Source organism: Trachurus japonicus, chromosome 12 (genome assembly GCF_045865225.1).
Source record: "Trachurus japonicus isolate A0001 chromosome 12, Traja_1.0".
Lineage (NCBI taxonomy): Eukaryota > Metazoa > Chordata > Actinopteri > Carangiformes > Carangidae > Trachurus > Trachurus japonicus.
Genome location: NC_140918.1, coordinates 616,640 through 644,117, shown reverse-complemented (window position 1 = coordinate 644,117; position 27,478 = coordinate 616,640). Strand labels below are relative to the sequence as shown.

Below are 27,478 nucleotides of genomic sequence, written 5' to 3'. Positions count from 1 at the left end.
GCGATTCCCACGATTCAATCAATCAAACACCTCTTTTGGTTTTAAAGTCGCACGTCGTCGTCGTCTTGTTCTTTACGCTCGAGTGGAAGTGAAGTTAAAACTGGTTAGAAAACAGAGAAACTGGACACGACGGCTCAAAGTGTCTCAGTGTCGCAGAGTGATGATGTCACAGCTTCTCCACGAGGAGCAGGAGCAGGAGGAGGAGGAGGAGGAGGAGGAGGAGGAGGAGGAGGAGGAGGAAGAGGAGGAGGAGGTTTGCATTGTTTGTGTGGAGACGTGTGTGTGTTGGACGTACAGCAGAAAGAGGAGGAGGAGGAGGAGGAGGGAGAGGAGGAAGAGGAGGAGGAGAGGAAGAGGAGGAGGAGAAAGAGGAGCAGCAGGACTTCCTCAGTACGGTATCTGGTTCTGGTAGTACTGCAGCATGTCGTAGGTTTTACTCCTGCAGAGACGAGACAGAGAGAAGAGACAGAGTTATTAGAGTTCACTAAGAATAAAACTAAAACTAGCAGTGAGCAAAATAATGTAGTAAACTAAACTAACTAAATAAAAACTACAACTAAGACAAAGACTAAATAAAAACTAGTCAATTCCTCTGAAATAAAAATTAAACTCAAACTAGGGATGCACCGAATATTCGGTAACCGAATATATTCGGCCGAATATTGCAAAAAAAAAGCAACATTCGCCCTTCGGTGGAATGAGCGCAAAGCAAGGCCGAATATAAAAAAAAAAGGGTCAGATAAATACGCAATAGCACGACGATCGAAACGGCAGCTTAAACCCCATGGAGCTTTATTAGTAAGTGACTCCTACTGGTCGGGACCCCTCGTGGGGCCGCCTGAAATGTCTAGTAGCCTAATTGATGAATTAAAATAAATCTGACCAAGAAAGGTTAGGAACCACTGTTTTAAAAGACACTTGGTTTTTTTTTTAATGTACTTGCATCTTTCAGCACTCACAATGGGCCGATATAAATGAAAAACTTTATATAACTTCTTGTGCTTTTTTGATGAGCAACTGCAACTGGAATATTCAAAAACTGTCAGAATAGTCACTAAACATGAACTTTCTTTGAAAATTAAGTTTAAAAAAATATTTTATTTAAAAACTTTATAACGACTTCCGGTATTCGGTATTATTCGGTTATTCGGCCAAGCGTTTTGATTTTATTCGGTATTTGGCTTCGGCCAAAAAATGCCATTCGGTGCACCCCTAACTCAAACTGATTTATCACTTGTTGAACTCACTAAAACTAAACTGAAATAAAAAGCAAACTGATGAACATTTAAAAACTATAATAACCTTGGTGTGTGTGTGTGTGTGTTTTGGTGTGTTAACATGATGTTAACGTCGTGTGTGTGTGTGTGTGTGTGTGTGTGTGTGTGTGTGTGTCTGACCTGCTGCTGAGGAAACAGCTCTGGATGATCTTGATGATGAACGCTGCTGCTTCCTTCTCACTCATTTGTGGATTGAATCGTCCCCTGATCGATTAGAAATAAATAAATAAATCAATACAGATCAATATTGACAGTTCCAGTGTTTCTCCACCGGGGGGCAGCAGCTGGAAACACAACACTCACAGAGAAGTCTTCTGCTGAGGTAAAGATGTTAACAACCTGTAGATCATTTAGAGCCACGGCAGCAGATGAAGTTTAGTCTTTACTCTGTTCAAACATCTGCAGGTTTGAACTAAAGTCAGTGTCTCTAGATCTAAACAACGAACCACTGGGTTGGTCACTACATTTCATCCTAAAAACACTGAAAAACATTTAATTTCCTGCAAATAAAAAAAGAATTTAGAGTAAAACTCTGTCTGTAGTTCCACTCTCTCTCTCTTACTTGAGCAGTTTGATGGTTTGTCCTCTGAAGCAGGGCAGTCCAGTGTCCAACATCAGCGTTACCAGGGAAACCACAGCGTCCATATACGGTCTGATGCAGAGAAACACAACATTAAAGACTCGTTATGAACACTTTCCTTTGACTGTAACCTTCAGAGTAACCCTAACCCTAACCACGGCCGGGTATCTAATTCATACAGCCGGGTATCTGATCGTACGGATGGGTATCTGACGGTTTCTAACGGTTTCTGACGGTTTCTTACCGTACGGCCAGGTTTCTAACTCATACGGCCAGGTTTCTTACCGTACGGCCGGGTTTCTAACTCATACGGCCAGGTTTCTTACCGTACGGCCAGGTTTCTTACCGTACGGCCAGGTTTCTTACCGTACGGCCAGGTTTCTTACCGTACGGCCGGGTTTCTAACTCATACGGCCAGGTTTCTTACCGTACGGCCAGGTTTCTAACTCATACGGCCAGGTTTCTAACTCATACGGCCAGGTTTCTTACCGTACGGCCGGGTTTCTAACTCATACGGCCAGGTTTCTTACCGTACGGCCAGGTTTCTTACCGTACGGCCGGGTTTCTAACTCATACAGCCAAGTTTCTTACCGTACGGCCAGGTATCTGACGGTTTCTAACAGTTTCTTACCGTACAGCCAGGTTTCTTACCGTACGGGTTTCTTACCGTACGGCCAGGTTTCTTACCGTACGGCCAGGTTTCTTACCGTACGGCCAGGTTTCTTACCGTACGGGTTTCTTACCGTACGGCCGGGTTTCTAACTCATACGGCCAAGTTTCTTACCGTACAGCCAGGTATCTAACGGTATCTGAGGGTTTCTAACGGTTTCTTACCGTACAGCCAGGTATCCTCGGACACACATCTCCATGAACCACTTGAAGGGCGTGGCCTCCATCTTTCCTCCCATGATCATCACCATCTCATCCGTCAGCTTGATGTCCGGCTCCCAGCCCAGGTTTCCTCCAGGAGAGCTCTCGAACATGAAGCCGAAGTCTGGACACACAACACACACACACACACAACACGGTCATCACTACTGTAGACTACTACAACACACACACGGTCATCTACCTATGTGTATGAGGATAAACTGCGTACCTATGTGTATGAGGTGTATAAATAGTGTTATATGAGGTGTAAACAGTGTACTATGAGGTGTAAACAGCGTACCTATGTGTATGAGGTGAATAAATGGTGTATAAATAATGTACCTATGAGGATAAACAGTGTACCTATGTGTATGAGGTGTATAAACAGTGTACCTATGAGGATAAACAGTGTACCTATGTGTATGAGGTGTATAAATACTGTAAATATCGTACCTATGTGTATGAGGTGTCCCTTGCTGTCCAGCATGATGTTCCCGTTGTGTCGGTCTTTGATCTGCAGCAGGAACAGCAGCAGGCTGTAGGCGGCCATGCTGCGGATGAAGTTGTACCGAGCCTGAGGACAGAAGGAGAAGAAGGAGAACTAGTGAGACCTTTAACAGGAACTACACACTTAGAGCTGTTTTATTCACATTAATATATTTATCGATCTTCAGATAAATCGATCAATCCTGCACCTTCTGGAAGGCCAGCGTGGACTCGTCTCCGTACTGGTTACGGAAGTAGTCGTACATCCCAAAGTCTGTCTGTCGTCCCAGCTGGTCTCTGGACTTACAGTCTGGGATGCACTCGATCACACCGCACTGACGACGAGGAGGAAGAGGAAGAGGAGGAAGAGGAAGAGGAAGATAAGAAACATGGTCATCACAACAAAGTCAGACAGAGTTTCACCTGTGCGCGATTAAAATATTCGCTGGAATATTTGTTTTTACTCGCGGCATTCGCGCGAATATTTCGCTTGAGTTACAGAATAGATTTTAAAGTTCTGCTACTGGTTTACAAATCACTGAATGGTTTAGGTCCAGAATACATGAATGACATGTTAGTAGAGTCTAAACCCAGCAGAGCTCTGAGATCTACTGACTCAGGTCAGATAGTGGAGCTCAGAGTTCAGACCAGACATGGTGAAGCAGCATTTAGCTGTTTATGCTGCAACAACTGGAACAAACTACCAGCAGAACTGAGATCAGCCCCAACTGTCAGCACTTTTAAATCCAGGTTAAAAACATTTCTCTTTTCACGTGCTTATAGCTGAGAACTTAAAACTTTATCTATTTTCTTTTCTTTTACTTTTATTTGCTCTTGCTTTTAACTCTGTTTTTAGTGTTTTGTTTGTTTTTATTCTGTCTTATGCTTCTTTTTTTAATGTTTAGTCTTTATGTAAAGCACATTGAGTTGCCTTGGTATGAAATGCGCTGTATAAATAAAGATGCCTTGCCTTGAGTTCAATATTTTGAACTTGCACGAACAGGCGAATTTCACGTGTTCGGTTGATTCGTGTCGCGCCGTTCGTGTCATTCGCGCCGCCGGCACAAATTCACGTCCATTCGCGTCTGTACATTGACTTTGTATGTAATCTTATCGCGCGAAAAATTTGCCTCGCGTCCGGTGTGAACACGCTGTGACTCTACTGAGATACACGACACAGGAACCACAGCAGCAACAAGAGACCCAAACAGTCCAATCAGTGAGGAGCGCTGCGTTTGCAGGGGCTGATGGGAAACGGAGTCTCACCCCGGGCGCCGTGGCAACCACCCTGTAGGGGAAGACGAACAGGTCCAGACCGACCAGCTGGAAGATGTTCTTGAACAGGCCGATGATCTGCAGAGCCAGCATGTCCTGCAGCACAGACACAGAGATGTTCAGTCAGTCAGTCAGGAGGAGGGGATTTTCAATGTTGGAAACTTTCCATGGGAATTAACGGGAATAAATGGGAATAAACGGGAATAAAGTCAAGGTCAGCTTTATTGTCAATTCCACAATATGTACGGGACATAAGAGAATCTAAATTGTGTTTCTCTCAGACCCTCGGTGCAGACAGTAAATAGACAGTAAACATTTAAAAAACAATAAAACAACCTGCGAATCTAAAATACCAATCTAGAATAAATATGAATAAAAAAACTAATCGAAACTAGTAATAAAAAAAATAAGTAGAAGGCACACTAGCAGCAGTAGTAAAGTAGAATTAATGGGAATAAATCCGAAATTTGCAAAATTGAAGGTTGGCCCTTAACAGGGAACTTAAATATAGTTGGGGAAAATATATTGTAGCATAATCTTAGCTAAAACAACCCGATTTAATGCAAATACACTTGAATATCTATATGCTATTCCTCAATCACATGCACACAGCACACTGCTTACTGCAGGGCTGTTGAGGTTATTTTACTTTTTGACTGGGTGGGTGGGTGGGGTTGAGTAATATTTTACTCAACATTCATGTTTTTGTTGTTTATACAAGAATTAAAACTTGATAAAGTTCTACTCACAAATAAATCTGTTGAAATGTCATGTTTTTTTAATTGTAGTATTTTGCATGGACGTCTGCTTATGACAAAACTAAATATTTACATTTATGTTTGGATGTGATACAGTTTGTTTAAATTGAGAAAGAAAAAGACAGAGAGAGAGGGGTAGAAAAAAAGAAAGAAAGGAGTAAAAAGACAGAGAAAGGGTGTAGAAAGAAAGAAAGAAAGAAAGAAAGAAAGAAAGAAAAAAAGAAATGTCATGTTTTTTAATTGTATTATTTTGCATAGATGTCTGCTTATGACAAAACTAAATATTTACATTTATGTTTGGATGTGATACAGTTTGTTTAAATTACCCCCAATTTCCAGTTAATTCCCATAAATTCCCATAATTGGGAGGCCTCACCTGTCTGCAGTCGTCTCCCACTTTAAAGATGGCGGCCTGCCAGCAGACCCTACGGGACCCGTCGGGGTTTTCCTCTCCGTCCTCCAGAGAGTCAGAGGGGCAGCGCAGCCCCTCCCTCTCCAGCTCACTCACTCCACACCGCTTCACCTTGAACTTGGCCAGGTAGGGGGCCTTGGCCGCGCTGTGGGGGGGCAAACACACACACACACAGTCAGAAGACACACACACACATGAGGTTTCAGGTGTTGTGTTGCCGTTGTTACAGCTCTGAAACGTCTGGGTAAAGAAAACCAAAAACTTTTCCACTGAACAACATCTTTCTATTTTTAAATAACATATAGATTATAAACCCTGGCGTCACCTCTGCATGGGCGTCCCAGACTTGTAGTCGATGTCCAACACGATGGCCTCGGGGTTACTGGGCAGGTAGCAGCCTGAGGGAGACCACAGGGAGACAGGTAGACAGGTAGAGAGGTACGGTCATCAACATCCACACTTCAACATACACTAGGAAAACATAGCATTTCCTGAATGAAATGAGTGTGAATGCTGAAAGCAGCTGAAGAAGGAAGCAAAAGGACAGAGAAAGGGGGTAGAAAGAAAGAAAGAAAGAAAGAAAGAAAGAAAGAAAGAAAGAAAGAAAGAAAGAAAGAAAAAGACAGAGAGAGAGGGGTAGAAAGAAAGAAAGAAAGAAAGAAAGAAAGGAAGAAAAAGACAGAGAGAGAGGGGTAGAAAGAAAGAAAGAAAGAGGAGTAAAAAGACAGAAAGTGTGTAGAAAGACAGACAGAAAGAAAGAAAGAAATAAGTAAAAAGACAGAAAGAAAGAAAGAGGAGTAAAAAGACAGAGAAAGTGTGTAGAAAGACAGACAGAAAGAAAGAAAGAAATAAGTAAAAAGACAGAAAGGATGTAGAAAGACAGAAAGAAAGAAAGACACAAAGAAAGAAAGAAAGGAGTAAAAAGACAGAGAAAGGGTGTAGAAAGACAGAAAGAAAGGAAGAAAGAAAGAAAAAAGACAGAAAGAAAGAAAGAGGAGTAAAAGGACAGAGAAAGTGTGTAGAAAGAAAGAAAGAAAGAAAGAAAGAAAGAAAAAGACAGAGAGAGGGGTAGAAAGAAAGAAAGAAAGAAAGAAAGGAGTAAAAAGACAGAGAAAGGGTGTAGAATAGGGATGTGCACGGTTACCCGGGTACTCGAGTACTCGAGTAGCAATCTGCTACTCGGGTATGAATTTATTACTCGGGTACCCGAGGATTAAAAAAAACGGCACGTCAGAGCGCAATCTAGTGTCGGATCAGACTACATTATCATGCCCTGGTTCGGCTTTTTGTAGTGTTAAACAGTTTCAGATCAAGCAACGTGATTTTCTGCTGTGTAAAAGCGTTTTGGATCGAGCCTCGGACTTTCAAACCTTTTACAATAATTCTCCCTCCCTCCCTCGGCGACGTACGCCGTCGGGAGGGAGACGACAGGTCTCAAGTCTGGTAGAAAATATACTTTCACTTTACAAACACTCTGAAACCTTCCCAGTTATTTCCTGAAACGATGCGAGGCAGAGAGGACCGAAGGCACCAACATGTGTAGTGTGGACTAATAAATAAGCACCGCTAATGATTTAAAAAAGAAAAGAAAAAAAAAGTTTTCTCCTCCGTGGCAGCCGCGGCATAAATGCGCTGCACTCAGCGCTGCACTCAGCCCTCAGAGCGCATGCAGCGCATTTATTCCCCGGCATAAAGATGCACATCTGCCTCGTGTGTGCATCTTAAACTCCAGTCTCTACTCTTATTATCCACCTGACATTGTGTGTGACGACGCTGTGTGTCAGTAATGCGGACTGTCTGACGGACAGAGCGCATTTATGCACCGGCTGCGCTCTGTCCGTCAGACATGACGTCATTTTATTTTTTATTACAGTACTCGATTACCCGATTAGTACCAGCTTCGGTTACTCGATTAGTAAATTAGTCGAAATGCCCATCCCTAGTGTAGAAAGACAGAAAGAAAGAAAGAAAGAAAGGAAGGAAGAAAAAGACAGAGAGAGAGGGGTAGAAAGAAAGAAAGAAAGAAAGAAAGAAAGAAAGGAGTAAAAAGACAGAAAGGGTGTAGAAAGAAAGAAAGAAAGGAAGAAAGAAAGAAAGAAAGAAAGAAACTCACCTCTTGTTTTTACATTTTACTTCTGTTTATAATGTATATTAATGTTTATAATAGTTCTCCGTAGTCTGAATGAGTCTCACCTGGCTGCACCTTGATGTCTGACAGAGCTTTGAGACAGGCTCTCTTCCTCTCCTCTCCCTTTGGCACCGGCCTGAAACACACACACACACCACAGGTTAACACACTGTCTGTCTGTCTGTCTGTGTGTCTGTGTGTGTGTGTGTGTGTGTGTGTGTGTAGAGTGTGTGTGTGTAATGAGTGTGTGTGTACTTGATGATGGCCGACACGGTGGTGATCTTGTCGAAGAAGTCAAACTCTCTCTGGTAGAAATCTTTGGCCGGACCCGACAGAGACCCTGTGATCTCCTCCACCATCTGCTCCAGCAGCTCCCCGATGTCCGCTACACACACACACACACAGAGACACAGAGACACACACACACACACACACACAGAGACATATTATTATTTATTTATTTTTCTCACGTGTGTCTACGTGCGGTGCGCCCGGCAGTTTGAGAGGCTGACTGGCAGAGATGAGAGCTGGTGAAACACTAGCATGGTTATTTAAAACACCATCTCTGATCTCTGCCTGCACATAGATACACAGACACGGCGCACGCTAAATGTGCTATATCGCGCTAATTGCTCAGCTGCAGCGCTATATCTATGACCTGTCACTGTCACAGGTGCAGCTCATCTCATTATGACAGGACTTCACCCTCAGAGCTCTGTCTTCAGACTGTCCTGACCTGTCCCTGAACATCACACAGGGACAACATGGAGCTGCTGTGTGATTGGTTACTGAGTTTTATTAATGTTTACATCAGGCTGAGTTCAACAAATCAGTTTATGCTACTGTGATTTAAGTAGCCTAGTTAAATACTACAGTAATCATCATAGTGTATTGGAAGGAAAGACCATTTAATCTGTATGTATCAAATATCCATTAATGAATTAATGGATAATTTGCATCCCTAGTCTGTTGGTCTTGGTTTAGTACCACCTTGAATGCTTAAACTTATGTATTCAGTCATTCAATGGTATACTAAAATCCATGTTCTCACTGTTCTCAGGTCAAATATTTATATGCGATTAAAATGCGATTAATTGTGATTAATTAATTACAAAGCCTCTAATTAATTAGATTAATTTTTTTAATCGAGTCCTGGCCCTACTTATGACACTTATAATCTACTGTTTCATTCTTATCAACAAACAAACAAAAGGGCAAAAAGCTTTTCTACAGAGATAAAAACTCACAGAAACAGAATTTCTGAGAAAAAAAGTCTGAGAGTTTTTATCTCAGAATCTTAAAGAAAAAATCTTTGTTGTTGGCCCTAATGCTCTTCCATACTATTCAGCATAGAAGGTTTTTCACAGCTCAGTGTTGTAACTTCTCTGATCTTCCTCCTCTTTAGTGTGTTTTTAAGTGTAGTAGTTGTGTTGCATTGTGTGAGAGGAGCAGGAGGAGTCTGGTGGTGTGAACCTCTTTACTCTGGACTGTGTAGACTCACGGTCTTTGTGGTGTCTGAAGTGTGTTTCTAAGTGTAGTTGTAGTTGTGTGAGACTCACGGTCTTTGTGGTGTCTGAAGTGTGTTTCTAGGTGTAGTTGTAGTTGTTGTGAGACTCACGGTCTTTGTGGTGTCTGAAGTGTGTTTCTAGGTGTAGTTGTAGTTGTTGTGAGACTCACGGTCTTTGTGGTGTCTGAAGTGTGTTTCTAAGTGTAGTTGTAGTTGTGTGAGACTCACGGTCTTTGTGGTGTCTGAAGTGTGTTTCTAGGTGTAGTTGTAGTTGTTGTGAGACTCACGGTCTTTGTGGTGTCTGAAGTGTGTTTCTAGGTGTAGTTGTAGTTGTTGTGAGACTCACGGTCTTTGTGGTGTCCCTCCTCGTCCATGAAGATGTTGGTCTTCATGTTCCAGATGAACTGGTGAGCCAGCAGCTGAGACTTCTGAGCTGCCCACAGGATGTACTCTCTCACGTAGCCCATCTGACCAGCACACACAACCACACACACACAGACACACACATTCAGTGATTTAAAAAGCTGCACAAAGCCTGAAGCTATTGAAGCACTGGGACAATATCTACACCAACAAGGAGCATCGTAGGGTTTCGTCTGTCGGCCTGTTGAGTTGCACTAAGACTGATTTCACTCAACTGGAAACCAAAGGCAGATTCACCGTACTCAGATCTTATGACCGATGTTATCAGACATTCAGAGCCAGAGAAAATATCATTTTTACTGAAAAACCAGGAAAAGAAAGTTTCTATAAAGTCTTTTAGCCGTTTATTGATGATGTCAAATGTAATGAAATGTGTTTTTTTGCTTTGTTTAGGGTTTATATGTATGTATGTATGCATCTATCTATCATCTATCGTATATATTTACTGTATATAGATAGATATATATATAATTTTTCTTTCTTTTTTTTTTTTAAGTATATTTTTTGGCTATTTTGCCTTTATTTGATAGCACATAGTGAGATAGACAGGAATGTACCAGTAACTACAATGAGCTTCGTGTGTAAAGGTGTATGATGTTTGTATTATTGTCTGTTGTGTTATGTTGCACGTTACTTTTAAAAAGTAATTAGCTATAGTTACTGATTACTTTCTCCAAAAGAGTTAGGAACTGATTTACTACATTATAAAAGTAATTAGTAGTGTTGTGTACCTTGTCGTAGCGCAGCGCCTGTACGATCTGAGGGATGTAGAACAAGATGGCGTCGGGGGGGAAGGAGCGCAGCACCTTGACCCCGTACTGGGCGGTGAGGGGGTGGGGGGGGTACAGGCTGCTGAAGTAGGACAGCCCCGTGGGGGGGTCGGCCGGGGCCCAGCACAGGATGTGGCTCAGCTCCGGGGAGTCGGCGTCGATGGTGTGCCACGTCACCAGGAACTACACACACACAGAGAGAGATACACAGACACACAGAGACACACACACACACACACACACACACACACACACACACACACAAAGCTTTATTAATTCCCTGGTCATGAACAGTTCATTATTAGGGCCACGGGCCATCGTCCGCGAAAAACGGCGAAAAACGTCTCATAGAGAATGAATGGGAGAAGGTCAAAAAACGAACAAATCATCAGACTTTTCATACTGCCTACTGCTGTCTCCTGCTCAGGCATACTTTCACCTAGAGACTCCATTTAAACTTTAAACAGTAGACACAAGTCTTGTGTATTGGTGTATTACTCCACGTTTTGATAGGTCATATAGTTTTTGATCAATCCCTGATCAATGACCATGAGCATTTTTGGAGAAATTATGAGATTATAGACGAATTCGGAGAACGTTTTGTGTATGCCGCCATCTTGCGGCGGCGCCATTGCTGCGGTGACATGTGTCAGTCATAGTAACCTGATTCTCTATGACAGCATCATAAATAGGCTGCATTTGTGATGTTTAGTGCCCCCCAGTAACTGATTAAGGTTTCTTACATGAATACCAATATTCATTTAGTAATTAATCATTTGTTTGAGCGATTAGCAGGAAAGATTAGAGTAACAGGGAGATAAGAGACTGTATCATAAACGATATAACATACCGGTACGTTATGCGTGCTGACGTTAGCAAGCCAGCAGCGGGATATTTAATCATGTGGACAGGCTACATGAATAAGATTATAAAAACAACAACAACTTTTGCTTTGTTTTAGATATTCAAGAATATTTTATTGACCAGCTGGCCTCCGATGATCAGAAAAAACGTCAATTACAGGTCTCTGATTTATGGTCAAAATGACCTGAGCTCCGGATGGGTCGGACATATTTTACACCGGCTTTTAGACGACCATGATCACATCATATTGAAGGGATCAGTGAGACATTCACAGACTGTCCACACGATGTGAAGGTAACGGTGAGAAGGGAGGGTAGCCAGGTTGTACAGGTCAGCTGTGACTGCTGCTGCTGCTGCTGCTGCTGCTGCTGTTGACACGCTGTACGTAACGTTACGGTCTAAACACGGACACTCCTCCTGAAGTAAGGGGCTGTGTTTTGCTGATATTAGAGCAGTCGAGGACGGCACATGTCCTCCCAGCCTTCCTGGACATGTTCGCAGAAGAGAAAGGGAAGAGAAAAGGTCCACTTGCATTCAAACGCCCGCTTCGCGCACAGAGCCAACAGCTGCCTGACTGTGAGTTGTCACCGCAGTAATGGCGGCCGTTCGATTTCCGGTGACGTCGCCGAATCAGTCTATATTGGGTGTGTATTGCACGGAATGTTCGTGTCAGAGTGGGTGACATCATCGGTTAGAGTGGGAGAGATGCCAGAAAAACTCCAGATTTTTTCTCTTTCCAAACTCCAAACGGCCACAATTTACATTCCACACACATTATTTTTTCCAAATTTGTAGACAAACTTGTTCTGTGTCTCACAATGTGCTCAACATATCTAAGAGATATACAGAATTTGAATTATCAGCCTCTGAGTGCGGCCACGTCTGTCTCTGCTCCTCATTGACTCCAATACAAAGATTTTCTGAGCCGTAGCCCCGTGGCCCTCTCAAAATTTCCCCAGAGGAAATTTTCTAGTTATTATAATTAGTTAATTAAATGGTTAAATGGTGTTTCACCTTGACGGCCTCTGGTACGTCGCTGACCGCTCCAGGGTCCAGCCTCACCAGCCGCGTTACCTCGGCAACGATGGCGTCGTTCTTAAACCTGGAGACGAGGACATGAAAAAAAACAAAAAACAAGTCAATATATAATTATTTTTATACATAATCTTTTTTTAATTAATCTTCAATTCATCATTTTGAGATACATAAGTTATATGTAAACGCTGAAATGTTCAAAATGAGAAAAATCAATAAAGAGAGTTGGAAAATAAAAATATATTATAGATTATTAAATAGATAGATAGAATAGATTATTAAATTTCATTTACAATTTCACTATAAATTTCACTTTTATTTCGTTTTCGGTCCCATGCACTTGTAATTTAATGTGTTTTTATATATTGCTTCTATTTAATCAATGTTACTATCACTTTTTTAAAACCATTTTTGTTACTGACTACAATATTTTTGTTTTTATCTTGTTTTATTCATTTTTTTTCATTTAAAAGTTGATAAAAGCTTCTATTTTCCTTTTCTAGTTGACTTATAAAGTCTATCGAGCAGAGGAAGTGGGAGCTGCAGGTTTTTTAAATGCAGACAAGTTGCTATTACAGACGCTAGCAGCTAACAGCCAACAGCCATAGCTAGCAGCTAGCAGCTATCAGCTAACAGCTAACAGCTAGCAGCTAACAGCTAGCAGCTAACAGCTAACAGCTAACAGCTAACAGCTAGCAGCTAGCAGCTAACAGCTTGTGACCTGGGGGGCAGCTGCATGGCCAGGTAGGGGGCGATGCTCCAGGCCAGGTTGACGTTGTCCTTCCACTGCTTCTCCGTCAGGCTGATGTACTTGGACCTCCAGTTGGCGATGCTGGTCTCCACCGACGTCTCCGTGGCGATGGCCAGCTCCTGGGTGGACAGCGGGTTGTACCAGGTGGTCAGACGCTCGATCTCACTGGCCTGAGGGACACACAGGAAGTAATACGTATTAAATATTAATATTAATATTAATGAGTAGGCTTCTTCAGTTTCAGTTTAATTTATTGACAAGGGACAATGTACATTAATAAAACATTGTAAAAAGACAAATGTAAATGCACTAGGGGTGGGAGAAAAAATCGATTCACATAAATATCGCGATATCTTTTTTTAAATCGATTTCTTTTTCAAAAATCGATTTTTTTTTTTCAAAAAAACTTTTTTCAACATTTTTTTTTTTTTTTCAACATTTTTTTCTTTTTTCAACATTTTTTTTAAATATTGTGCAATGTGCATTTGTTGGCCTTTTTTACATACAGAGAGTCCAGGTTTTGAAAAGGGTTTAAGTTCACTTTATAATGGAGTATGTTAATTTATAGGCTCCTACAGTATTTGTGTGCAGATAAATGTTAAAAATGCTAAAGACTAAAAATCATAGAGAGAATCGGCAATATCGTAGAATCGCAATTTAAATCGAATCGCCATCCAAAAAAATCGTAGAAGAATCGAATCGGGAGAAAAGCGTATCGTCCCAGCCCTAAAATGCACCCGAGTTAGCTAAAAAAACTAGTTTTCATCGCCAGTCCCTCTGCCTGATAGGGTTAAAGTAAAAGGCAACCTTAAAAAAAAGCAACAATGAGGTAAAATACCAAAGACACATTAATAAATACACATTTGTAAGACAATAACACACATTTGCGTTAAAGGACAATTCCAGGCGAATTCAACTCAGGGGTGTATTTTCATATCATCTTAGGTCTAAAAGAATGAATCTGAAGATTTTCAGTTTAATGTCTCCTGTTTTGCGGTAGTTGCGTCTGTCCGTGCATCGCCACGGCAGCAATGAATGGGAGTGGATGTAAGTTCCGCTGTTTAGGCTGTTTCCATCCCTCAAAGCCGCAATTTTTTTCCACAGACAGCATCAGATGGAGACTCAAACATGCACCCAGAAGTTTATTTACTTCAAGCAAGCCGACATGTTTGTAAAACTAGATCTAATTCAAAGTCTCCCGGAGTCTCGCGCGAGCCCGAAGTTGCAGTGCTGGTGTGTTCAGGTGCAGTCGGAGCTACCGCTTGTGTCATAAACACAGGAATATCAACTCTTTACTTGCTTCAAGTGTACATTTTTTTCCACAGACAGCGTCAGGTGGCCACTCAAACATGCACCGAGAAGTTTTTTTTACTTGAAGCAAGTAAAGAGTTGATATTCCTGTGTTTATGACACAAACGGGAGCTTTTCCCACTGCACCTGAACACACCGAGCACGGCAACTGGGTCTCGCGCGAGACTCCGGGAGACTTTGAATTAGATCTAGTTTTACAAACATGTCGGCTTGTTGAAGTAAATAAACTTCTGGGTGCATGTTTGAGTCTCCATCTGACGCTGTCTGTGGAAAAAAATTGTGGCTTTGAGGGCTGGAAACAGCCTAAACAGCAGAACTTACATCCACTCCCATTCATTGCTGCCGTGGCGATGTGGGGACAGACGCAACTACCGCAAAACAGGAGCGATTAAACTGAAAATCTTCAGATTCCTTCTTTTAGACCTAAAATGATATGAAAATACACCCCAGAGTTGAATTCGCCTGGAATTGTCCTTTAACACATTAGGATCTCGACAGTCTGAGCTCTCACCAGTAACGCCAGCAGCAGCGTCCGCCGCTTCATGTAGTATTTGTGCAGCTGCGTCCCTCGGTTGCTCTTCTTGGACGTTCCTACGGCGACACAAGGAACAGGAAGTTATTTATTTATTTAGCCTTTAGGATGTTTATGTGAGTTTATTATTTAAACATTAACTCTTAGGAGTCTGAGCCTATCTTGTTTCTGAATACTTTGGATTTTACCTTTTGACTTTATATACCACATAAAAAAATGTGCAACATGTTCATGTTTTGTATCTTTCTTTTCAGCACAACTTCATCTAAATGATCTGATCTGATCCACTTTTTTAACACATTGGGCCCAAAAAATCCACAGAAATCATCAAATCCGGTTGAAAAAATATAACCCACCCCCTTCCGAAGAGAAAAAATCATACGAGAATAAAGTCGTAAATTTACGAGAATAAAGTCGTAAATTTACGAGAATAAAGTCGTACATTTCCTACGAGAAAAAAGTCGTAAATTTACGAGATAAAGTCGTAAATTTACGAGATAAAGTCGTAATTTACGAGAATAAAGTCGTAAATTTACGAGAATAAAGTCATACATTTCCTACAAGAAAAAAGTCATAACATTACGAGAATAAAGTCGTAAATTTACGAGAATAAAGTTGTAAATTTACGAGAATAAAGTCGTAAATTTCCTACGAGAAAAAAGTCATAACATTACGAGAATAAAGTCATACATTTCCTATGAGAAAAAAGTCGTACTATTATGAGAAAAAGTCGTAAATTTACAAGATAAAGTTGTAATTTACGAGAATAAAGTCGTAAATTTACGAGAATAAAGTTGTAAATTTCCTACGAGAAAAAAGTCATAACATTACGAGAATAAAGTCGTAAATTTACGAGAATAAAGTCGTACATTTCCTACGAGAAAAAAGTCATAACATTACGAGAATAAAGTCGTAAATTTACGAGATAAAGTCGTAATTTACGAGAATAAAGTCGTACATTTACGAGAATAAAGTCGTAAATTTCCTACAAGAAAAAAGTCATAACATTACGAGAATAAAGTCGTAAATTTACGAGAATAAAGTTGTAAATTTCCTACGAGAAAAAAGTCATAACATTACGAGAATAAAGTCGTAAATTTACGAGAATAAAGTCGTACATTTCCTATGAGAAAAAAGTCATAACATTACGAGAATAAAGTCGTAAATTTACGAGAATAAAGTTGTAAATTTCCTACGAGAAAAAAGTCATAACATTACGAGAATAAAGTCGTAAATTTACGAGAATAAAGTCGTACATTTCCTATGAGAAAAAAGTCGTACTATTATGAGAAAAAGTCGTAAATTTACAAGATAAAGTTGTAATTTACGAGAATAAAGTCGTACATTTACGAGAATAAAGTCGTAAATTTCCTACGAGAAAAAACTCATAACATTACGAGAATAAAGTCGTAAATTTACGAGAATAAAGTCGTAAATTTACGAGAATAAAGTCGTACATTTCCTATGAGAAAAAAGTCGTAAATTTACGACTTTATTCTTGTGTATGTATTTGGTCTTATCGGATCGTATCTAATTAATATTAAAGTTTATCGATGTATTTGGTCTTATGGGATCGTATCTATTTAATATTAAAGTTTATCGATGTATTTGGTGTTATCGGATCGTATCTAATTAATATCGATGTGTGCATACCAGACTTCTTGGAGGCGGTGGACATGCCGCTGGACAGTGGGTAGGTGTTGATCCATCCCTGGCTGCTCTGCTGCGAGCGCGAGCTGGAGTCCATGTTGCTGCGCATGTCGGCGGCGTTCATCACCGACAGACTGTTCAACGACGGGTCCTGGTTGTCTGTCCACACACACACACACACTCAGTACACACACACTGGTGCTGCTGGTCCTTTAACTGTAGTATACTTACTCTTTAACGTCTGTCTTTCCACTAATAGAGCACACACATGTTATCATATCATTATAACCAGTACAGTGACTTTAGATGGAGGGAAACATCAATAATGTGGTCGATGAGGACGTTATATTATCATTATAACCAGTACAGTGACTTTAGATGGAGGGAAACATCAATAATGTGGTCGATGAGGACGTTATCTTATCATTATAACCAGTATAGTGACTTTAAGATGGAGGGAAACATCAATAATGTGGTCGATGAGGACGTTATCTTATCATTATAACCAGTATAGTGACTTTAAGATGGAGGGAAACATCAATAATGTGGTCGATGAGGACGTTATCATATCATTATAACCAGTATAGTGACTTTAGATGGTGTGAAACATCAATAATGTGGTCGATGAGGACGTTATCTTATCATTATAACCAGTATAGTGACTTTAAGATGGAGGGAAACATCAATAATGTGGTCGATGAGGACGTTATCTTATCATTATAACCAGTACAGTGACTTTAGATGGAGGGAAACATCAATAATGTGGTCGATGAGGACGTTATCTTATCATTATAACCAGTATAGTGACTTTAGATGGAGGGAAACATCAATAATGTGGTCGATGAGGACGTTATCTTATCATTATAACCAGTACAGTGACTTTAGATGGAGGGAAACATCAATAATGTGGTTGATGAGGACGTTATCTTATCATTATAACCAGTATAGTGACTTTAGATGGAGGGAAACATCAATAATGTGGTTGATGAGGACGTTATCTTATCATTATAACCAGTATAGTGACTTTAAGATGGAGGGAAACATCAATAATGTGGTCGATGAGGAGGAGTTGGGGGCTCTGCAGAGCGAGATGAGTCGTCTGCTGCTGTGATGTGATGTCATGCATGTGCAGGGAGCTCCACTGGGGTCGACATGGTGGTAGCAGCTGCCTTCAACCACTGATACTGGCTCAGATACTTATTATTACTCTGCTATCGGGTTGTCACGAGAACCGACACTTCGGTACCAAGTCGATGCCAACACGCAAAAATATACATCAGTTATCTGCTTTTTTACGGATATACAGTACAACTCGGTGTGCGCCACAGGTTTGAGCTCATGTTAACGTGACGACGTGCCATTCGGTGTTTGGACCATAATACATCCATGATGGTTTGGACCAGAGATAACAGATATATAGATATAGAAACAAGTGGTAATAATTCTCAAAAAAAAAAAAAGTTTTAAAAAAATTATTGAAAAAGTGGTAAAATTTAAAAATTTTTTTACCACTTATATATATATTTTTTTTAAAAAGCTAAACATTTTCTAAAAAAAAAAGTGGTCACATAAAAAAAAAAAAAGGTAAATATTTTCTAAAAAAAAGTGGTCAAATAAAAATAAAAAGTTTAAAATTTTCAAAAAAAAAAAAAAAAGTGGTCAAATAATTAAAAAAAAGTTTAAAATTTTCTAAAAAAAAGAGAAAAAGTTTAACATTTTCAAAAAAAAGTGGTCGAATTAAAAAAAAAAAAAAGTTAAAAAAATTTCTAATAAAAAAGTGGCCAAAAAAAAAAAAGGTTAAAAATTTTCTAAAAAAAAGTGGTCAAATTTTAAAAAAAAGAAAAGGAGAAAAAAAAGTTAAAAATTTTCTAAAAAAAAGTGGTAATACTTCTCAAAAGCAATTCTAGAAAAAAGTGGTAAAATTTGTCCCAAAAAAAAGTTAAAAGAAAAGAAGTTGGACCCCACTTTGAGAACCGTTGGTCTAGTTAATTAAGAAGCACATGGGCTCTGGTGTTTTGTGTGTTTTTTATTTTTATGGCGGTATCGAATAAGTATCGAGAATCGTGTGAATTCACTGGTATTGGTATCGACTACTGAGTCAGGTCTGTTAACGGTTAAAGCGCGACGGGGGAGAGGAGGCGGCGAGGTGGCCAGTAGTGGATTACAATCTGATCCAGGATCTGCGGTTAGAGCACCGGTCTGTCTACCTGAAGCAGCAGCAGCAGCAGCAGCAGCAGCAGCAGCTCGAGGGGGGGGGGTGACGTGATGATTTATCATGCAGCTCAACGCAAACTGACAAATTTGCGCTTTTTCCTCACAGCTGCTAAACACCAGAGGTGAAAAGAGAAGAGAGAGAAGAGACACTGAGAGAAAACTACTACTACAGGGTTCCCACTCTTTACTTCAAATCATCTTTCCTTCAGCTGCTTCAGTCTGACGGACTTAAGTCATCACACCAAACACTAACACATCAAACCTCACATTCGGTACGTTTACATGGGTCCAAAAATCCTATTTTACAATCAGATTAAGAGGTCAGTCAGATTCTAAATGTCCCATGTAAACACCGTACCGATCGGATTGTTATTTCGGATCGGATTGAAAGAGGCCGTCTATGCCGATTGATAATCAGCTTCATGCCGGATTCGGTTGATAGAGTGGATTATTCGGTCGGCATGTTACTCCAGTAAGAGTAAAAAAGTACTTGCTTTTAAAGGTACTTAAGTATCCAAAAGTACATGCTTTTAAATGTACTTTAAGTCAAAGTCAGAGTCAGAGTAAATGTCTTATTGTTCACATCAATGAATGACTCTAATAGTTTGTAAATGAATGTAAGGAGCTTTTAACTCTTGTTAGTGAGAATGAACTCTTTGCTGCTCAGCTGCACTGATGTGCTGCTTTTAGGGGTTAGGGTTTCCTTCACAGACAAACACAGCTTGTGTCCAATAGGATTTTAGAAAAAGACCTGAAAGTAACCAGTACTTTTCAGCCGAACTACTAATTAACTCCAGTAAAAGTACTAATATTTGTCTTGGAAATGTATTCAACTAAGAGTAATAAGTACCAAAGAAATCTAATACTCAAGTAAAGTACAAATCTGAAGTACAGTACTCAAGTAAATTTACTCCGTTACTGTCCACCACTGCTGGTAGCTGATGGCACTATGTGATAATTTCCCAGGACGATTTCCATGTGTTTTCCATGAGTGTAAAACTGGTCAACCATTTTCCAGGAGGCGTGGGAACCCTGAAGGAAGACACACTGCAAAAACTAATCTCTTTCCACTTAAAATAAGACTCATCACCTAAAAATGAACTTGTTTTTAGATCATTTTCACTTGTTTCAAACTCATTTTCACTTGAAATAAGTAGAAAAATCTGCCAGTGAAAGCAGGTTTTTTGTGCTTGTTGTAATAAGAAAGAAAAACTTGCTCCACTATCAGATTTTTCTACTTATTTCAAGTGAAAATCTGCTTGAAAGAAGTAAAAAGTGTCTAAAAACAAGCTGCTTTTAATGTGATGAGTCTTAATTTAAGTAGAATGAGATTTGTTTTTATTAGAAATGACATTTTTGACTGGAAATAAGACAAATATTCTTGGTGAGATTTTGAGTTTTTGCAGTGTGTTCAATGCTTTCCCAGCTAGTATCTATACACTGCAAAAACTCAAATATCTTAGCTTGTTTTTAGACACTTTTTAACTTCTTTCAAGCTAATTTTCACTTGAAATAAGTAGAAAAATCTGATAGTGGAGCAAGTTTTTCTTTCTTATTACAAGCACAAAAAACTTGCTCCACTATCAGATTTTTCTACTTATTTCAAGTGAAAATCTGCTTGAAAGAAGTAAAAAAGTGTCTCATTTTAAGTATAATTTGATTTGTTTTGATTAGAAATGACATTTTGACTAGAAATAAGACAGATAAGATATTCTCGGTAAGATTTTGAGTTTTTGCAGTGCAGAAAAGTGATGGAGGAAAAGAGAGGAAACAGTGGAGAAAAAGAGAAATAAAAGTCTGTGTTTGAGTGACAGATAGATCCGTGATAGATAGATCTATCTATCGGCAGCAACGTGAGGATCAGAGGCGTCAGATTTGTCAGGCGTTGTGGTCGGCATGCCGACGAGCTCCGAGCTCCGAGCTCGGCCGCGTCGTTAAGGCTGCTTACTCAGGATCGATATCGGGGAAGTGCTGGACACGATAAGCGATCCAAATATCCCGGCGGAGAGCGTGCTGGGCGCGGGCGTGGAGCCAAGCTCACCGGGGGGGACGAGGTGGCACGCCGCCAGGTACTTCTTGTCCGACAGGATGCTGGCGTAGAAGCGGATGATGATGCTGATGTCCTCGCGCAGACGCTTGTCGCCCTGCGTGGGGAACTTGGGAGGAGCGCTGCAGAGAGACAGGAAGTCATCGGGGTCTCAGTATTTCTAGACTTAAATATTCCTGAATAACTGTTGAATAAATGTGTGTTAAAGGGATGCGCCAACATTTTTTTTTCCATGCCTGCCTCCTACCCGAGCTGAAATCAGCAGTCAGAAGCTGATTTCATTTTAGCTCTAAACTCTGTAAATATTTCACTTTATCCACATTTCAAACATGTTTAGGTGAGAAAGTAGCCGTTTAGATCAGCAGTGTGTCGTTAATTTGTCTAAATACCAGCTGTTTACTATTTTGTTCGGCGCTACTCAAGCTAGCCGTTGTGACCAACGCACTTCCGGTTACTTTCACAAAATAAAACACCCGTTGCCCTTTACATACAGAAAACCATGACGACAGAATTTGTGCTTTTACTTTGAAACAGGAAGCTAACCTACCCTCGATGTAGCTAGCTCGAACCAAAATAAAGCGTCTTTGCTTGAACCCTCCGTTTTGACCGATCTGGTCCCGTTAGCGGCATTTGACCGCTCAAGATGCCTTACCGGAGAGTTTTGTCAGCTCTGAGACCAAGATCGGCCCGCCGGTTTCCCTTTAGAGTTGCTGAAGAGTTTCTCTGGTGACTTTAGGTGGAGGCAGGCTAACACTACCCATACACTTCCAGTGTTTGAGCTAAGCTAATTAGCGACTTTAGGTGGAGGCAGGCTAACACTACCCATACACTTCCAGTGTTTGAGCTAAGCTAATTAGCGACTTTAGGTGGAGGCAGGCTAACACTACCCATACACTTCCAGTGTTTGAGCTAAGCTAATTAGCGACTTTAGGTGGAGGCAGGCTAACACTACCTATACACTTCCAGTGTTTGAGCTAAGCTAATTAGCGACTTTAGGTGGAGGCAGGCTAACACTACCCATACACTTCCAGTGTTTGAGCTAAGCTAATTAGCGACTTTAGGTGGAGGCAGGCTAACACTACCCATACACTTCCAGCGTTTGAGCTAAGCTAATTAGCGACTTTAGGTGGAGGCAGGCTAACACTACCCATACACTTCCAGTGTTTGAGCTAAGCTAATTAGCGACTTTAGGTGGAGGCAGGCTAACACTACCCATACACTTCCAGCGTTTGAGCTAAGCTAATTAGCGACTTGAGGTGGAGGCAGGCTAACACTACCTATACACTTCCAGTGTTTGAGCTAAGCTAATTAGCGACTTTAGGTGGAGGCAGGCTAACACTACCCATACACTTCCAGCGTTTGAGCTAAGCTAATTAGCGACTTGAGGTGGAGGCAGGCTAACACTACCTATACACTTCCAGCGTTTGAGCTAAGCTAATTAGCAACTTTAGGTGGAGGCAGGCTAACACTACCCATACACTTCCAGTGTTTGAGCTAAGCTAATTACGGCGATACGGCTCTATCTCCATGGTTACTGCACGTACAGTGGAAAGGATGGTGTCTATCTGCTGGTCATGGACTCGGGAGTGAGGCAAGACATGAAAAAAAAAAATGTTGGCATATCCCTTTAAAGTACCTGAAGTAGTCGAAGGCGGTGGAGTAGATCTTCTCTCTGAGCACGTTTCTCACGGTGGAGTTGGTGACGACGTCAGAGTGAAGCAGAGCCAGACCCAGAGTCAGCAGCCTGCACACACACACACACTCAGTACGTTACACACACACATAGACACACTCAGAGACACACACACACACACACACAGACACACACACACACACAGAGTAGATCTATGTCTAGTGTTGTGTGGTGTTGAACCTGAAGCGCGGTCCGATGGCGGCCACGTGGCGGTTGAGGCTGCTGCTGGCTCCGCCCACGTTGAGCGACAGCGAGCGCTGCATCAGACTGCCGAAGATCTCCACCTGGTCGGCACTAGAGTACTTAGCGATCTCAAACCTCTGGACCAGGAACTAGAGGAGGAGAAGAGAGGAGGAGTTAGAACCGATTATAGCCCGTTTGAGAATAATCGGTAATCGGCCAAAACTCGCCGATTGTCGCAGATATTTTCAGAAATAAAATGCAGGGAATAAGACTTGGTTTTACTTTGAAAAGATCCCCCGACATTAGGCCATTTATCCTGTAGAGGGGCATCCAACTCCATCCACTATCCACTAACCACCTCACACACAGCAGAGTGACAAGTGTCATGACTTCCTGTATCTGGCCCTTCAAAATAAAAGCCCTATAGCCTTTCATATACAGATCAGTCATATTGATTTTGACTTGATTTTGACAAGACAGGGCTCCAAATGTTGTTGGTTTTTTTCCTGCGACCAATCGACCAATGAAATTTGGGTCGACCAGTGCTTGGTCGACTATTTGGGGGCAGCCCTAATTTATATATTATATAATATATATAGATATTACTTAAATTAATACAATTTTAAAACTTTATTTAAAAAAAATAATAATCGGCCGATTAATCGGTTATCGGATTTTTCCCCCCCTAATAATCGTAATCAGCATCGGCCCCAAAAAATCCATATCGGTCGGGCCATATTAGGAGAAGAAAGGAGGAGGAAGAGAGAAGAGGAGGAAGAGGAGGAGGAGAGAGAAAGAAGAGGAAGAGGAGAGAGGAGCAGATGTAGTCTACCTCGATCCAGATGTGGTGAGGTGTAACATCTGGAGGACAGGGTAGAGGTTGACTCTCCTCTGAAGCAGCCAGAGGATCGGCTTCAACCACCGCGTCAGAGAACAGACCCATCTTCAGCTCCACGGTCATCTGCCACGCCCCCGCCATCTCACGCATGAACTTAGAGGAGAGAGAGGGTAATCAGTTACAGTTACAGTTACTGTTACAATTTCTCCAAAAACATTTAAACTTTCATAGAAAAAAGTGGTAATAATTTCCCCCCCAAAAAAGGTAAAAAAAAATCTTGCAAAAGTGGTAAAACTTAAAAAAAAACTTAAACACTTTCTAAAAAAAAAGTGGTCAAATTGTTAAAAAAAAAGTTACAAATTTTCAAAAAGAAAAAAAAGGTGGTCAAATAAAAAAAAATAAAAAAAACTTAAACATTTTCTAAAAAAAAGTGGTCAAATTAAAAAAAAGAAAAAAAAAAGTTAAATTTTCTAGAAAAAGTGGTAAGATTGCTCAAAAACAATAAAAAAAAAAGTGGTCAAATAAAAAAAAAAAAAGGTAAAAATTTTCAAAAAAAAAAAAGTGGTCAAATAAAAAGAAAAATAAGTTAAAAATTTTCTAGAAAAAAGTGGTAAAATTTGTCAAAAAAAAAAGTTACAGTTACAACACAGATACAACCTGGAAACAGGACCAAAGTAAAAACATCTTGTAAAGTTTGAATTATATGAATTGTATCTCCCAGGATTCGTTTCCCTGTCCCTGTTAAAAATAGTCTAAATGGTTTAATGATGCATTATTATTGTTTTTCCTGCGCATTTACATCAAACATTTTAGTTTTTTACTTTTACCAGTTCAGTTTTGTGCAGTTTAAATAGAAAACTGGCCAAAAAAGTTACAAAAAACTAAAGAAATAAGAGGCATTTACACAAACCAAAATGTTGTTTTTAGGAGATTTCTCCGATCCTGTGTATAAACGGCTACGTACCGGTACTTCCACGCCGACGCGCGCCGCCAGCAGCCACTCCCAGCATGCAATAGCCGTCTCCATGCCGTGCTCGGTGAACATCTTCAGAGGAGACCAGCACAGGTGGTGCAGCAGCTGAGGATCACAGTCTAAAGAGAGGAAGAGGAGGAGAGAGGTAAGAATCTATCAACTAGAAACTAACAGAAATCCTTTTGACAGTTACTAATAAATGTATTTCAATGAAGTGGAAATCTGACGCCCCTTCCTTCCATTTAAAATGTGGCTTTGTGAACTCAACAGCTGTTTGCCTTTATACAGAAAATAACTAATTGGTTGCAGACTTTTTACAACATTTGGCAGCCATTTTTAATGTGTATGTAAAGTCTACCAGTTCACCAGACTGACTAGTTTCCCTGTATTGGAGTTTGGCCTGATCTCTGAGTAGTGATGCTGCTTTGTCTCTCTGTATCTTCCATTATTGCATAATGTATTTTATTGATTCATTTATTACTACTATTATAATTTTTGTCTTTATTTATTTTTCGACTTTCTATTGTCCTGTCACTGTGAGTTCATTTCATTTTTACTTATTGAGTTTTTCCTTTAGGGGTGTCTGCAGCATCTACAAAAACAAGCTAAGCAAGAACAAACATGAAAAGCCACAGTTTATCCATAAAAGGAGTAACTCTTTAGAACAACCTTCACTATGAATTAAAAAACTGTAGCTCAACCAATAAATTAAAAAAAAAAAGTTTTGAAAATATATTATAATCACCTATCGGGAGTAAAATTTGCAGAATCTAGAATCTGAGCTCGTCTGTTCTACTTGGTCTTTTCTGTTGTTTTGCATGAAGTCATAATATTAAACCTGTCTGGTCTTGTTTTGTTTTGACTTTGTTTTAGTTTTTTGTTTTCTTGTCTCTTAATCTTCTATCCTGTATAATAAAATCTTTCTGTACAACAGGCGGCACATTGAGCTTTAACTTCAGCCTCCACCTTAGAGTTTAGAGTTTATTTATTTAGCACACATTTAAATTAAATGGTGCAAGGAGGGAACGAAGCCGATTGGCTCGTACATAAATTCCACCCCTATAACAAATTACAACAAGACAAATTTCTATGGCTAACAAATAAACATAGATAGAAAAAGGAGATAAAGTGCTACATAATCAACGTTATATAAGCAAAATGAACAGAAATGAGAAAAAAATAAAGAGATAAAGTGCAAAGTGAGTCAGTAACAAATAGAGACAATAGAGTTAAGGTACAAAAAATTCATTAATTGAAATCATAAAAAGACAAAGTGAGAATGTGGGATATGGAGAGAGCGAAAGAGGGAGAGAGAGAGAGGAAAGAGCGGGAAATTCAAGAGAAGTTGAGATGTATTTTTAACTGCTTTTTAAAAAGTGAATAAGAAGAAATGGATCTTAATGAAGGAGGTAGTCCATTCCAGAACATAGGACCTCTGTAAGTCAGATTAAACTGAATTCCTTCTGCTCCATGTTTCACTGACTCACTTGATTTGATTTGGTCTCGTCAGTTTGTAAATGTAACTGTTGCTCTAGTTCTTGTTCTTGAAATGATAAAAAAATAAAATATCCCATAATAAAAACAGAAGACAGAGTCAGAGTGTGACCTTTGGAGCTGATGAGCAGCGCGGCCAGCTTGAACATGGCCTCGGTGAAGGCTTCAGGATGACCCGAGTCCAGAGCTTCTCCCATCTGCTTGATCATCAGCCGACTCAGGTCCGACGTCCCTCTGACGGCCTGGGCAAAGTGGATCATCCCAGAGACCTGCAGCACACGGAGCGGAGACACACACACACACAGCTCAGCTTCATCCACAGACACACACACGGTCCTCGGATACTGCTTCTGTACAGGAAACACGTCTAGCATGAATAAATAAAACCCATAAACGAGCTTTAACAGGCGGCTTCACCTCTCCAGCGTATCTGTTCCTCAGGTTGAGTGAAGCCATGAAGTTGGAGTAATCCTTCTTCACACAGGCCGGTCGCTCCGTCAGCTGAGTCGACTGGAGGTGGAAACGCAAAATATTAAATATTAAATATTAAATATTCTGACACGATGCAACACAATGTCAAGAGGTGTAATCAGTATTTTTTCTATATACAGGAAAATAAATCTGGACTCAAATGTCGAAAAAAAACAAAAAATACAATTAGTTTCTGCATTGCAACACTATGTTTCTTGACAAATTTTACATAATTTGTCACAATATTTAGGAAAAAGACAGTGTTTTTAGAATAGGTCCTGCTCAGTATCGACAAAATGCAATAAAAATCTATTTCAACTTAGGCTACTGTTTTCAGAAGAAAGTATATTTTTATAAGTACGCTTAAATCCACTGTAGATGGGTAAAATATCTAATATCTATCATTCTTCTGTGGTTACACCATTTGACTTTTTCAGGGGCATTCAATGTCAATGTCAACTTTATTTATATAGCACATTTAAAAGGCCTATGGCCAACCAAAGTGCTTTACAGGATAAAGTAATGAGCAACAATAAACAATACAAGCAAAACAGTGAAACAGCGAGAAAGAAAACAGATAAAAGCTCCAATACAGGTGACTTAACTCAGCCAGAGGCCCGGGGGAACAAGTGGGTCGTAAGGTGTGTTTTAAAAACAGAGAGGCTAGTCACAGACCACACAGAAAAGGGCAAAGCGTTTCACAGCGTGGAAACCGCAACTGCGAAGGCTCGATCTCCTCTAGTTTTAAAGACATGACTTTGACGTACTACAGCGTTACGGCGCCACACACAGGCCTGGTGGACGTACTACAGCGTTACGGCGCCACACACAGGCCTGGTGGACGAACTACAGCGTTTAGAGTTGTTGTTAGAGTTGTTTTCAGTGGATCAGAGAGTGAACGCAGAGATTTCTGGAAACGATGACGTGTTTATGGAG

At 40.3% G+C, this 27,478-nt stretch overlaps 1 protein-coding gene across 2 annotated transcripts in view; it reads right to left on the bottom strand.

Moving 5' to 3' along the window:
- Window positions 1–278: 278 nt before the first annotated feature.
- The window catches only part of pi4kaa (phosphatidylinositol 4-kinase, catalytic, alpha a), a 69,466-nt gene continuing 42,266 nt past the window's right edge, over window positions 279–27,478 (bottom strand). Inside the window, exons 30-53 of one of the 2 annotated variants that reach the window (XM_085792510.1) lie at window positions 26,489–26,581; window positions 26,184–26,340; window positions 24,569–24,696; window positions 23,599–23,757; window positions 22,764–22,915; window positions 22,527–22,634; window positions 20,885–21,012; window positions 16,633–16,788; window positions 14,959–15,038; window positions 13,107–13,306; window positions 12,365–12,452; window positions 10,448–10,669; window positions 9,640–9,760; window positions 8,042–8,171; window positions 7,852–7,922; window positions 5,984–6,056; window positions 5,623–5,803; window positions 4,480–4,584; window positions 3,423–3,548; window positions 3,181–3,301; window positions 2,692–2,851; window positions 1,840–1,929; window positions 1,398–1,481; window positions 279–439 (exon numbers count right to left, since the gene is read on the bottom strand). In XM_085792510.1, coding sequence (XP_085648636.1) covers window positions 388–439; window positions 1,398–1,481; window positions 1,840–1,929; window positions 2,692–2,851; window positions 3,181–3,301; window positions 3,423–3,548; window positions 4,480–4,584; window positions 5,623–5,803; window positions 5,984–6,056; window positions 7,852–7,922; window positions 8,042–8,171; window positions 9,640–9,760; window positions 10,448–10,669; window positions 12,365–12,452; window positions 13,107–13,306; window positions 14,959–15,038; window positions 16,633–16,788; window positions 20,885–21,012; window positions 22,527–22,634; window positions 22,764–22,915; window positions 23,599–23,757; window positions 24,569–24,696; window positions 26,184–26,340; window positions 26,489–26,581 — 2,985 coding nt within the window. In that variant the 3' untranslated portion in view covers window positions 279–387. Of the gene's footprint in view, window positions 440–1,397; window positions 1,482–1,839; window positions 1,930–2,691; window positions 2,852–3,180; window positions 3,302–3,422; window positions 3,549–4,479; window positions 4,585–5,622; window positions 5,804–5,983; window positions 6,057–7,851; window positions 7,923–8,041; window positions 8,172–9,639; window positions 9,761–10,447; window positions 10,670–12,364; window positions 12,453–13,106; window positions 13,307–14,958; window positions 15,039–16,632; window positions 16,789–20,791; window positions 21,013–22,526; window positions 22,635–22,763; window positions 22,916–23,598; window positions 23,758–24,568; window positions 24,697–26,183; window positions 26,341–26,488; window positions 26,582–27,478 lie in introns of both variants that reach the window. The other variant, XM_085792509.1, reaches the window with a different exon arrangement.